This window comes from Callospermophilus lateralis, chromosome 7, assembly GCF_048772815.1.
Source record: "Callospermophilus lateralis isolate mCalLat2 chromosome 7, mCalLat2.hap1, whole genome shotgun sequence".
Taxonomy (NCBI): domain Eukaryota; kingdom Metazoa; phylum Chordata; class Mammalia; order Rodentia; family Sciuridae; genus Callospermophilus; species Callospermophilus lateralis.
Genome location: NC_135311.1, coordinates 106,948,212 through 106,961,869, shown reverse-complemented (window position 1 = coordinate 106,961,869; position 13,658 = coordinate 106,948,212). Strand labels below are relative to the sequence as shown.

The 13,658-nt window shown below is 43.6% G+C and overlaps 2 protein-coding genes across 3 annotated transcripts in view; both read right to left on the bottom strand.

The window, feature by feature from the left end:
* The window catches only part of Agbl4 (AGBL carboxypeptidase 4), a 1,194,123-nt gene that overhangs the window by 192,626 nt on the left and 987,839 nt on the right, over positions 1–13,658 (bottom strand). The gene's annotated exons all lie outside the window — the stretch shown is intronic.
* The window catches only part of Bend5 (BEN domain containing 5), a 46,290-nt gene that overhangs the window by 6,441 nt on the left and 26,191 nt on the right, over positions 1–13,658 (bottom strand). For both annotated transcript variants that reach the window (XM_076862787.2, XM_076862788.1), the window contains 2 exons: positions 6,860–7,008; positions 960–1,173 (listed from right to left, as the gene is read on the bottom strand). In XM_076862787.2, the coding sequence (XP_076718902.1) occupies positions 960–1,173; positions 6,860–7,008 (363 nt within the window). The remainder of the gene's footprint in view (positions 1–959; positions 1,174–6,859; positions 7,009–13,658) is intronic.

The following is a 13,658-nucleotide window of genomic DNA, read 5'->3' as shown; positions in this document are numbered from 1 at the left end:
TACCTGAAACTGTCTGACGTGTTCATGGGCATGTTTGGTGCCTGCCCCTAGCTAATATGCAGGGCCTGCTTGACATGCATGTGCTGTTTTATTCTCTTCAGCAAAACTCAGCAGACCTAGTTACCTGCAGAAGACAGACTAGGAGTGCAGAAGCTGAAGCCAGCCCTGCTGCCCTGGACTCTGGCTTCTCCTGCTAGCTGTATGACTTGGGCTGGTTATTTAACATCTCTGTGTCTCAGTTTCCTTACCTATAAAACAGGGATAATAATGGTGGCCAACAGTATGATTGTTAAGAGGATGATGAGGCATTAAGTTAATATATGTAAAAGTGTTTTTTTAAAAGACAGAATCATTAAAAGAAAAGAAACATTATATAAAACATAGTAAGTGCACAAAATAATTAGCAGTTACTATATTCTCTCTGCCCTATTTCACTGTCTCTATGCTTTGTATTATTTGTACAGTACCCAGCTGTTCATCTCCAACACCAGACTGTGGGGCCCTTTTAGATGCTCTGTGTTCTGCTCTTCTTTGTGCCATCAAAACCCAGTAGAGGGGCTGGCAAAGAATAGGAGCTTAGTAAAAGGATGGAGAGAGGGTGGGAGAGAGGGAAGAAAAACAGAAGAAAGTGGAAAGAGAGAGGAGGAATGAAGGCAGGAACCTTCCTAGAATTCTCCCTGGCTTTCCAGCTAAGGTCCTCCTCCTTTCCTGAGAACTCTCAGGATGCTGTCTCTACCTCCTGTGAGCCGATTCCTTGAATTGTACTTGTCTGCAGTCATTTTCCCTATTCAATGTGACTCTTGGAGGGACACTGGGGATATCTGCTGTGTCCCTGGGCTCTGCCCAAAGCCTGGCACACAGGGGCTCTGAGAAAGCATTGGTTGAATTGAATTGTGCCTAATATATTCCCGACAGGGTGAAGGACCACATCTCAGCTTGTGTTTGCCCTCAGTGACTACCTCTGACGATGCTTAGTTTGTGAGGCGAGAGGGGTGGCTTCGGGACTGCATCCTTCTTTTTTTTTGTGGCGACTCCTGTGACGCTTCTGTTTTTCAGAACATCTGTTCCCCAAATCATGACTGCCAAGTTCTTCGTGTACTTGGAATCTCCTTGGGTTACTTGTAGCTGGTGCCATTTCTCCTCATCAACCCAAATCCCGCTTCCCAGATGGACCTGAAAGGGATAAGAACACCACACCTGTTAGTGCGACAGGAGGGCAGCTGGAGGATGCCTCTGTCCTTTACCATGCGTTGCTGCACCACTGTAAGGGAGGCATGCCACAGATCCTAAGTTAACACTCTTCAAGAGCAATGATAGTAGCTATCATCTACTGAATACCTCTAATGTGCCAGGCTTTGTTCTAGTACTTTATATTCAGGATCTCAAACCTTCATTACCACCCTGGATGGAAGGTATTATGATGTCACTTTGATTTCAGATGGAAAATCCAGGTTCAGCAAGGTGAAGTGACTTGCTAGAAGTCACTCAACTAAGAAGCAGCAGAGCTAGAATTCTCAACAATTCTCCTGCCATGGCCAGGCTGCTCAGAGTCTGACAGACTCTCAGGACACACAGGCTCTACTCCTCTCTGTGTCACACTAGAAAGACAAGCCTCCCTTCAATGTGAATATGCTGAGATACCTCCTCCTACCACAGGTTGGGGAGCTATAAAAATCACTGGTGCCTGGGTCTTCTCTCTGAGAGAGTGATTTATTTGGTCTAAGTGTGGCCCAGGCAGCAGGACAGTTTAAAGCTCCATAGATAATTTCAACTCAACTGAGTCTGACAACCCCTGCTGGCGCAGGTGCCTAGAGCTCACTCTGCCACCAAAGGAGTGAAGTTCTGCAGCCCTTCCCCTTCTCTGAGCTTTGGTTTTCCCACCTATGAGTGGGAGAGTTGGATTTCATCTCAAAGTTCAACCTTCTGGTTCAGAACACCTCTGATCTTAACAAAGTAAACCTAACCACAATGTACCAGGTTTATTCTGATGGCATACAGAACAGAACACAGTCTTAGTTGCCCGTTTAAGGGCAACAGCTGGAAAGGTAAAGTGCAGAGTCAGTAAGTTATTGTGTTCTCTCTATGATCTAGTAATAAGCTATAAGCTTTTAAATTTGTTCTCCTTTCTAGCTATTTTGACAACTTGCACACCACTTACTAAATCATTTAAAAAATAGTTTTGACTTTGGCATTGCCATTTATGTTGTGCATCTGCTGAGTCTAGGAAGGGAGGAAATGGCCTCTGTGGGATGGAGGGGAGGCAGCTGCTAATAAGCTGAACTTTCTAAGGAACATGAAAAGGCTGTGCCAAAAGTCCTTGTTTTCAGAAAGACCTACAGGTCATCACTATTGCATGGTCAGGGGATGTCTTGGGAGAGGTCCTGGTCTGAGAGACTGCACACACACCCACACTGATGGTAGACTGTAAGATCAATGGCTCAAAAGTGATTAAAGCTCTTTCTACTGATGCTTGACTTGTGAGGAACGTGGGTACAGAGCTGGGCAGACAGGTCGGCCAGCAACACTTCTTCCTCCAACAATTATTGAGGTTGTTCAACTATCAAAAAAAAAAAAGTAATAGCCCACCTACGGCTGTTAGCAAGCAAACAATCCATGTGCTGCATCTGACTTTGTCTCCTTTTGCTCAAAAAAATCATTCAGACCAGACCTCTAAAGGTTATCAGATTACCAGAACCACCTGGCCTCTCTGTGCAGTGAACTTCAGTATTGCAAATCAGTTCATCAGCTCAGAAAGATAAGCAACCCTCCAGTGAGATGGGCTGCCTGGGGCTGGCTAGGCAACACCGACCTGAGGTCAAATTTTGGCCTTTTTGCTGCCATTCAAACTGCAGGTGGGTAGTCTGTGGTACATCAGGCATGCTGGGGACAAACTCCCTGTGGCTTCCTGCTGGACCCTGCATCATTTCCCTTGATGATATTCTGAAGCCACCCACACAAGTTCCCTGGAATATGGGGAAAACTCGGAACTTTGAATTGCATTAAATTCTGAACCATAAAACATTAGAGATGGCAGACAACTTCAGTTTTCCAAACATCTCTTCTCTTTTCTCTCCTGGGTTTTGTTTCCCATAATCTTTTAATTGATACTCTAAATGAGAAATGACAGAGCAAAAGTTCCAGAAAGAAAGGAGAACTAGTAATTTTTTAGTACCTATAGTAAACTCAATTTATTTAATTCTCCTAATAACTTTAAGAGATGCAAATAGATAGAAACTGTTATTCCTATTTCACAGATGCAAACAGGAATTTAGAGGGGCTGAATTACTTTTCCCAAGATACACAATCAGTAAGTTTTGAAATCAAGATTCCAACCCAAATGTGTGTGGCCCAAAACATGCTTCCCTGGTCTTGTCTGCTGCCACCTGTGTCATGGTGGTGCTGGTGTGGTTGAAAACAGAACTAACACACCTGTGTTCTGTTTTTCTTTTGAGTTTCCCTCTGCACCTGCCAGTAACTCCTGTGCCAGCCCCCAACCAAGTCCACCACTGCCACCAGGGAATCTAGGATAAAACTACAGATTGGACTGGCTTTCTTGCCTGAGCTGATGCTTCCTCCAGCTTACCAGTGCATCATCACTAACATTAATTTCCCTAAAACACTGCTTTCCTTATTTTGCTACATGACTTAAGTAGTCTTTCAACTTTGTTTTTATGTCAACTCTCTGGAATTCTGAATGGTCCCTGTTTCCTGTCACATCAGTGATCTGACCTCTTCAGCCTGGCTTTAAAGGACTATGAGAATCTCATCTCCATCCTACCACCTTCCCTACTATGACCATCATTCTATGAGCTCCTGAATTTGCTCACCTTCTACTTCCAGTGCACAGCAACAGAAAGAGGTTGGGCTCTGAAACTGCCAGCCCTGGGTGTGGATCCTGTCTCTTTTGCCTACTGGCTGGTGAGCATGGGCCAGTCATTTTACTTGCCTGAGCCTTACTTTTTTCCAACTGTACAATAGGCAGATTGTCACCTAATTTACAGAACTTGTTTTGAGGGTTAAAGGATATATTAAATAAATGTCAGAAGGACTACACGCATCCAGAAAGTGCCAAATCCTTGCCCCCTGCTGCTTACCCTAGGTCTCTCTCTGCTCATGCCATACTCCTATCCGGTCCAGGAATGAATGCCTTCCCTTAAATTTTCTTGTCTTAAGCCAACTAATCTTTCAAGCTCCTATGTAAAATTCAGGAAACATTCCTTAACTCCTCCAGGGAGTTCTGCATTTCTAGCCCCTCAGAATCTTTAGCACCAGGCTCAGCCCCTAGCAGTACATCTCAGGTGGGGAGGGGTCAAGGTTCTAGATCTCTTGTCCCTAAAACACTGATGGGACTAATCTGAACACAAAGCAGTTAGAAGGTGATGGGTATATTTAATATGTCTTAATGGTACTGTTTTTCTGTTCTGATGAGCTGCTGTTTCTTGAAGAAGAAAATATTTTTGACATTTGCTTAAGTACAAGGTCAACTTTACAGCACAGAAAGAAATGGCCCTGGGGAAGACCAATCACAGGTATACACTTTGAGACAAGGGTTCCTGAGGTCAGCAAACTCAGGGTCACCTGGAGCAATGTGCACATATCACAACAGACTGGAAAGAACACTGTCCTGGGAACCAGGAGATCTGGCTTCCAGTTTCTGCCTGCCTCTAATCTATTAAATAAGTCTTTTCTATGGATCTGTTTCCTATCCATACAACATGTAAATTAGACTATTTAAACTTTAATGGTCTTTGCAGTTTTATGATTCAATGAGTTTTTGAAATAATATATCTTAGACAAGAAAAGCAATGCACTTTATTGGAATCAGAAAGTCACTTGTGTGGCAAGCCCTATTCATGCAAACCATAGTAATGTTAGCATTTATTTGTTATTTGTTATTTAAATGTTATTAAAAATATGGCGTCTGGTGGGATGCAACTTGATCAAAACATTTCTTTGAGAAATGCTCTGTGGGATAAAATCCATTTCCTAGTAGAAAATGGATCCCATTCCAGTACTCTAGGTCTTGTAGAGATTAAGACCTCTGCTCACAAGAGAGAAGGAAAGATCAGAGAGAGCAGAGCCAAGAGCACTGAAGACCACTTCTGGGATGTGGGAACCACTGTTCTGGGAAACTGTCATCCATTTCTAGTTTGCTTTCTTTCTTCTCCCTAAATAAATCTCTTTGCCTGACTATAAGTTAGTTGTAAACACAAACCAGGTAAGTCTTATAGCAACATGCTATTAAAAAACAAAATAAGCATTTTCAATATTTTGTGTTCAATTACTGTGTAAAGATATTAAATGAGGTGTGAGAGACCCGTGTTCTGGAGGAAGAATGCTATTGTTGCAAAAGAGGGCCCCTGCAATGCTCTCAAACTGCCATAAAACTTCAAAGCAAGAGAGAAATAGATTTCTCTGGGAAGCCACTTTAAGAAAAACTCTCTAATCACTCCACAAGGTGGTCCTGACTAAAAGGAAATCAACAAACACAAAACAGTCCTCTTTTATCTTCAATTGGGGAAGGTTCACTAAACTTAATACACAAAAAAGAGCTATGGCGGGCGAGATCAATTCTGTCCACCTTTCACAGATGAAGATTCTGAGGCCCAAAGAGGCAAAGGACCTTTCCAAGGTCACACAAGTAGGACAGAGGTAGAGTCATGCTATAAACTCAGGCTCTAGTCTGCTACTTCCACTCGGTCATGCCACCTCTCCTCGGCAAATCTGACTTTTTTGCAAGCCTGTTGAGTAGAACGAGGAAAGTCCTGTGGACTGGGCCACCAGCCCTGGCCCTGCAGGGGAGGCTGTGCTCAGTGAAAGATGCAGAGAATGACAGCACACCCAAGACAGCCCTGAAGAGCAACAAGTTTCATTCCCTCAGCTTGACAATATTTGCTCTGGCTCAGGTTGGCCAGTTGCGGGGATATATCTGGACAAACCCAAATCAAACAACCTTTTCTTTCTCATGAACCCACCAGGGAACAATACCAGATAAACAGAGACCTTCTGAAGCATGAGGCAAGAAAAATGAACTGACACAGATGACTCTTTGGGGAGAAAGAGTGGTGATATCTGTAATGCACGCTGTGGGAGCAGAGAATATAACACTAAAGCTGAATTTTACCAGGACTAGACAAAGGGCTCTGACAGACTTCTTCAAAGATGAATTCATTTGGATAAAGGATGTCACAACAGGTTCTTTTCCTGACCTGTGCTGTGTAAGTGTGGCTTTTAGATTTCTAAAGGCTATTCCATTATTTTTCATCCCTGTATCAATCCAATTATGACTAGTCCTTTAGTTTTCTTTTATGACTTGTTTTCAAGGTCATACAAGAAAATCCGAGTGATATGTGGCCCTAGCCTGTGGGGTTGGCATTGCTGAATACATAGCAGAAAGGCAGCTTAGGGACAGAGCGTGTCTTACTCACCCCTGTCCCTGGCATCTAGCATGGGGCTGGGAAATAGACTTTGCAAATGGTGAATGAATACATATTGAGTTGGAATCTGTAAATAAGGTATTTTATTTCCACTTCACCTTATAAACTTAGGCATGTGGTTTCTCAGGAAGGTAGGACAAGTTTCACCAAACTATCATGGGAATCTTTAATCTTTCTTACTAATAAGCTATTTTAAAATTTCAGTTAGTTTTACAGTTGCTTTGGCCCCAAATTAAAAAAAAAATTGAAAAAAAAAGTCCCAGCAAACCTATACTAGTTGTTACAACACAAACAGTCACTCAGGGCAAGGCCAGGAGGCTGATTGGTCAAAGTTGTGCTTTGGAAAGCTCCCACCATACTCTCCGTCTTTACTCTGACTAACAAACACTTGCAGGGAATGGATATTGAGCTTAAAACACTACCTTGCCATTGTCTAGGATATACTTGTCCATGACAGGCGCAGGAGCGGGGTAATAGGACGACGTATTTGCTTCCTCACTGAAAGTGCTCCGTAACTCCGGCTCTGGCTCGAGACATTCTGACTTTACTTTTTCCAAGTCAATGGCGGGACCTAGGCAGTTAAGAAAAGAGATCTGTCTAGAACTCCAAGGAAAATAAAAGGCAAATATTTTTAACTACGCATCTATCAGCACATGGTGGCACAAAAAAAATTATGCTAGCTTATTTTTGTCTGTTGCACTACACTTAAACCCCGACTTGAAAATAATATGAGGTATGAATGTCACAAGGGAAAAGGTGGAAAATTGGAAGACAAGAATGGACTAGATTCTAATTAAGTATGAATGAAGAACAGTCTTCTAGGGTATCATTGTTTACATGGAAAGGCAGGGGATTCAACTTCCTGTACAGCAAAGAGGTTCTATTCAGACTGCTTTGGAAGAGAAAGAATGGCAATTACTTGAAAATGCAAATTGCATACTTGCCCCAAACCCTATTCCTGTAGCCCACAGTGAAGAGGGCCACAGTGGAAGAAGGTAGGCAAGAAAACTGCATGAAGAGATACAAAGACCTCCCCCAATCTAGGAACTAGTACTAGACTAGAACATTCCAACCAAGAAATTAAAATACAATACAGATTAAGCCCCTGATTGCTTGATCCAGCAGCTATTCTGATTTTTATTTTAATGCAATCAAGGCAAATTATGTGAGGTTTAAACAGTGAAAGGAAGCTAGATAAATGGTGGTAGCTTCTAAGGGTTTTTTTTTTTTTTTCATCCATCAGTTTTTAAAAATGATGGACTATTTTTTTAAATCACCTATTGTATCTTGATTACCAAAGGGCAGAGAAACAGAATGAAAATGGGTAAACAAAACCAAATGACTTGATTGACTTTTGTGGAAGAACCACACCAAAAGCCAACAGATTTTTAGCATGCTAGAAATTCTCCCTATGCAAATATTTCAGGAATTGACTAGGATCAGGGACCTACATATGGCTGTGCATATAATTTTGATAAATTCAGAGTCCAGTCTTCCCTTATCCTGAGTTGACAAATGGGCATAAAGCTCCTTATATACTAAATCCTCCTGCATAAACAATCAGGTTGCAACTCTGTATTCAGTTGCCATATCCTAGACTTTGGTTGGTGCTAGAGGAGTGTTAGTGGTTTTGTTACTAAAATTTCTTCTGACAGGGCTTCCCAGAATGAGAATATCAATCCTGAATTGCTGGCAGCGGCCTCTTGCAAGATAGAATCTGTATAGTCTGTACAGATTTAAACATGAAGTTTGCACACTGCTGAATGTAAGATGGCTAGGGAATGCAAGGTGCAGATGGAAGAGCTTACTTCATCTTGGTAGAGAGAATTCAGGTTGCATTCCTGGCTCAGCCTTGTTTGAATTGTTATCACAGGTAAATGAATTGCAGATGCAAAATCGGCAGAGTGAAGATCCAACAGTATAATCATTCTACTAGCATCTCTCAACCGTTTCTGACCTATTCAAGGGCTGGGCCCACCTCTAATTTTTCCTTTTGCTCCGAGCACATGCCTCAGAGTAGGTTCTCTCTAAATGTTTGCTACAGGAATAAAAGAATGGCAACAATGAATGAATAATTCTAAAATTTCAGAAACATGTGCCAATGTTTCCCCTTTGTACTTGACCTTGAGTTGAATCTCGGAGATACAAACAAGTAGAGTGTTTAATTTTTTTTCTCAGAACTGGACAAAGGTAATTACTTTAGTTTCCCCTAAAGCACATGGCTGAGTTGGTGTCTGAGGTCTCGCTGCTCTGATGTTCAGAGACAGGAAAAAGGAATAGGCTGAGATGAGGAGGTCTATGCTGCTGCTATCTTTCAGGTGATCTTTGGCAAGACAATGACCCTCTGAATCCTTCTTTTCCTTCTACTAGAGAAGGTTATTGAACAAAGGAAGGAATCTAGTTCACTTACATCTTGAGTCTGGTTTTCTGCCGTTTGTCTCCAAAATGGCTGCTAGGGAGATCTTCCATATGAGCTGTCCTTCCTTGCTTAGGATCCCCACTCCCCTCAACAGTAAGTCCCACATAATGCCTCAGGACAACTGCCTTCTCTCAGCCTACAGGGCTCATGTCTTGCTCCTCACTGATATTCACTTTTGCTAAGATTTCTCGAGTGCTGTATTGTCTCAGGCCTCTGTGCTGCTGCCTGGGCCTTAAAGGCTTGCACATCTGTCTTGCCCAGTTCCTAGTCAGACTTTGGGACCACCCAGCTGCTCAGGTGTCTTCTTTGTGAGGTGTTGCTCTACAATAGAGGTTCCTACATTGTAAATACTAACAAATCGTATTTGTTTCATCACCTTGTCTTTTTTTAAAGGTAGACTGTGAAGCTCTTTAAGAACAAAGTTTTTCTCCCTTTGGGACCCAGGGCAGTGCCTGGAGCATGACAGACTCAAGAAATTCTTCATCGCATGGGAGAGGAGAGAGAGTTCTGGTGGTGGGGTCTTTAATGGGCTGGAGTAAAGATTCTGAAATAAAGCCCTGATGCCAAGTGAGGATGCCTGGGGTCAGAGGTGGGAAACTCTTCTCTTGAACATCTATAATCTTTCTTGCAGCCCAAGAAGTAGAAATCAGAACTAAGTAGAAATCAGAAGCCTCTAGACAGGAGAGTGGACAGTTCAGAGGGCAGCAGTTATGGACAATGAATGGTGCTGCCACACTATGCACAGAGGGACATCTGGGGGGCACCAGAAGGAGCAGGGCTCGAGAGAGTCACCTCTCTGGCTGCATGCCTTGTTGGTCCCCTCCCCATAGTCAGGCACCACTCTAGTCCAAGTGGCCTGTTTAACTCTCTCCAGACTCACACAACATTCTTTCTCACCTGGAAGGCTTTGCTTGTACTTCGCCCTGTCCACCTACCCAAGTTCCCCAAGTGATTCAAGGCCTGACATAAATGCCACCTCCACCATGAGGCTGTCCTGTCCCCTCCAACAGGAATAAGTAATTCCCTCCACCCCTTGGCTTAGGATTTGGGGCCAGAGCTGCTACTGGGGCTTAAGTACAGGGCTGGCCCCCCACTGTTCAGGTGGCTGTGATTTCTTCAGGTGGTGGAGCTCCTTAGATTCTTACATTCTTCCTGCCCCATCCCTGTTCTGCCAGACTCATCAGATGTCTCATTTGTTCCTCTGTATGTCTCCTGACTACACTGTGGGGCTCAGGGCAGGCACAAACTGTGTCTTTTTATGTCAGAGACCAGGGCTCACCTAGCACCTGGTTCAAATTCTATCTTCAAGAGATACTTTACACATAAATAATTACTTAACCTTTCTGACCTTCTGGCCTTCCCTGAATGGAGGAATGACAACTGCATCTAGGCAGAAGTGAAAATTAAATGAGTAAAACACATAGATAAGGGGATTATCATAGAGTCTGGCACAGAGTAGGTGCTTGGTAAATCAGCCCCCACCATCCATTCCCATACACATTTCTGAGCTTGCTTTTGTCTCTGCTAAACTGTGGGCTGTGTAAGCCAGGTCCCTTGCTGGCCTGCTGTTGCCTCTGGTGCTTAGCCCAGCACAGAGCAGGTCCTTGCAATCCTCTGCCACCCCTGTCTCCTTTGCTCTTGCTAATCTCAGGGACTGATGGCACTTTCTCAAATACTGTGGCTACTTCAGTGTGATCTCTGGCTCTCAAGGCAAACTATTTCCTAAGAAATAGACCAATCTTATTCAGTCAGCACTGTTTATGCCTGGGCCTTAGTGCCTGGTGGCCATTCTCTACAAGAACCTTTTCCTCCCAGAGCAAGGTAAATGGAAGGTCCCTGGCGTGTCAACCTCAGCAAGGAGGGTGGCTAGGAAGACCACCACAGGCACATCTTGAAAGGGACCTTTCAACAGACCTGGTGTGACTACCTGCTGTGTGACCTCAGCTTCCCTGCTTGGCAGTGGGGATTACCCAGCGCCAGTATAGACTCCAGGGGCCTCTGGAAGAGCCCAGGACTGCAGTAGGCACAGGCCAGGGGCCCAGTAAATGGCAGATGGGTGAAGGAACCAATCAGTCAATTAAGGCCTGGAGTTCAGCACCATAGAATCAAGAAGAAAAGGAACAAAAAACCATGTGGCTTCTTTGGGGAGAGGAGGGAGGGCCTCTAGTGCTTTTAATTTAAGGAAGGGGGGATTACTTCATTGTAGATTTTAGTGGGCTCCACTCCCTGATGTTGGCAATTTACATCTCATTACAACAAATGCTTCAGATTGCTGTTTTGCTTTAAAAAATTTCTGAGGCATTGTTCTCCCTCCAACACATGTGACCAAATTAGCCACAATAATAAGCACTTGCGTTAAGAGACAGCATTGTATGAACTGGTGCAGATATTTTAGGTAACAAAGGAACTTTTTTTACTTTGTGGGAAGAGTAGGAAAAAAAGAAAGCCCTTTTGATCCACTTGCATTCTGGTATTGACACACACTTGAAGTTTATTTTGGGGAAATATCCCTTCCATGGAGAGAAACCTCTCAGCTGAGTAAAGGAAGCTTTTAAAGGAGTATAAAAGGTAGTGCTTGTCTCTTCACTCAATCATTCATGAACTCACTTATCACGCAATCTGATGGCACACCAGGATCTAGGCTCTGTAAGAAGCACTGGGGACTCAGGGACAAATCAAATAAGTCCCAGTTCTGGAGAACTTCAGAATTTAACATGTGAAACGCTATTATTATTATATACAGATGGCTGTGATTTGATGGATGAGCAATGGATTTGGTGTCGGAAAAATCCAGTACAAATCCTAATTCTGTAGCCTACAAACTTAACCTCTTTAACACAGTGGCTTTGCCCACAAAATGGGGATCATGGCACAGAGTAAGGGTATTAAATGTTTATTGGCTCAACAAAGAAATAAGATGACACACTTCTCTATTCTTGTTTTATCCTAAATTGGACTCATACAGTTCCTCCGAAAAGATTTTGAAAAAGTCACTGCTTGTGTGATTTGAAGGAGGTTTGGAAATCATCATTTCTTTAAAATATCTATATGTTTGGGCATTTCTGATTTTTTATGAAATAGAAAGGTTAATGATAACCTTTAGAATGTTCTGTTATGTGATATTAGTGTGTCTTAAAAAGAATGATTAAATCCTTCTACTTCTGGAGGTTTTCTGTTATAGCTACTATTCTAGTTTCTTCAAAAATGTGAAATGAATGAAGTCAACTCTTAAATGCATAAAAAAATACAAAAATCCCTACAGAGGGGGTTTAGATTCTAGATTTAGTAGAATAAAGATGATCTTCTTTCTCAAGAAGGATACAAACAAAGGAATGGCAAGGTAACAACAAAGGAGGTAAATAAAGGGCTTAGAAAGAGACAGGAGATGACTCAGAGTTGAGCAGGTGGATCTGCCTCTGCAGACATCAATGCAGCCCCAGGAAGGCCCCAGGAAGCCACTCTGGGCTTAGACTGTACCCAGGTTACTCCAATGGGAGAGAGCCCCCATGACTGTGCTATATAGCTGCACAGTCTCCTTCTTAGCTCCAGTGAGGGCAGAGACAAATCTGGTCTTAATCCTCAAGTTAGAGTTTATTCTGCATCTACTAAGTGCCTGCCCTCAGATAGGTGACCTTGATTGATTTACAGTCTGGCAGCATAAAGAAGCTCCAAAAAGATTACAGCTGCAGCCGACAAGGGTTAGGATGAAGACAGTGGAAGGAAAGCAAAGGTATAAGGAAGGCTATAGGAGGACTGTCACAAACTTCTGTGCAGAGGCTTGGAGGACAGGCAAGAGCTTGTTGGGTGTGAGGCCCTTGGGTGAAGACAAGCAGCGCAACATACAGGCTCCCTGACTGACCACAAAGTGAGCAGTGGACAATCTGCACATTTTGGACAGGGAAGCACCACCACTGGCTAAAAGCACCTGCAAGACTTCAGGGAAGAGTGGCAGCTTGGCTGGGCTCCGACGGGAGACAGACTCATTCACTGTTTGTGAATGAGGGCTGGGGCAGGCTTTGCTGGGCAGAGGAGGAGAAGCAATTCTAGCATTTGGCCTGGACTGGGCAAGACTCTGGCAGCTCACGTGGATGCCTCCACAGTGGGGCTGTAGTTGTTCACTGGGAATCTGAACCAGGGAGCAGCAGAGCAGGGCTGAACCTGACAGCCCCCTTTCAAAGGGGTGAAGCACCACAGCAAAGAGTTGTTAGAAGCAGGCTCACATCCCCCATCTTGGGGGTCAATGTTTTCCCCCTACTTGGAGGAACTATAACTGTCCATTTCAAATGACACAGCAGAGGACAGATGACTGACACCTATGGAATGTTCTGTTAAATACATCAAAAGTCTCTCTTTTTTATCTCTATAGCACTTTCCACCCCACCATCACCTGATTATTTTTTCAATATCACTGACTAGAACATAAACTCCGAGGGCATGAGGAGAGGGTGGACGCAGTCTTGTTTGCTGCTGTGTTCCCAGCAGCTAGCACAATGTCCCTGGCTCATATCAAATACTCGTTCAACAAGTGTGCAGTGAAAGAACTTAATCCTCGGGGCAGTCCTGCAAAATCAATCTTATTATCTTTGTAGAGTCTTGGGTGAGGCAAAGTGGTGTGCCTCAAGTGACACGGGTGGTAAGTGCTCAAATTCAGGGCTGTGAATTTGTGCAAAGCCTGGCTCTTCCAGGGATTTCACAGCCTTTTCACCTAATGCTCATGCTGTGGGACTCTTGGCTGGTCTGTGACCTTCCCTGGCCTTCCTAGAGGACAGTGAGGAACTTCACTGATGTGTGTGGGGTTATGG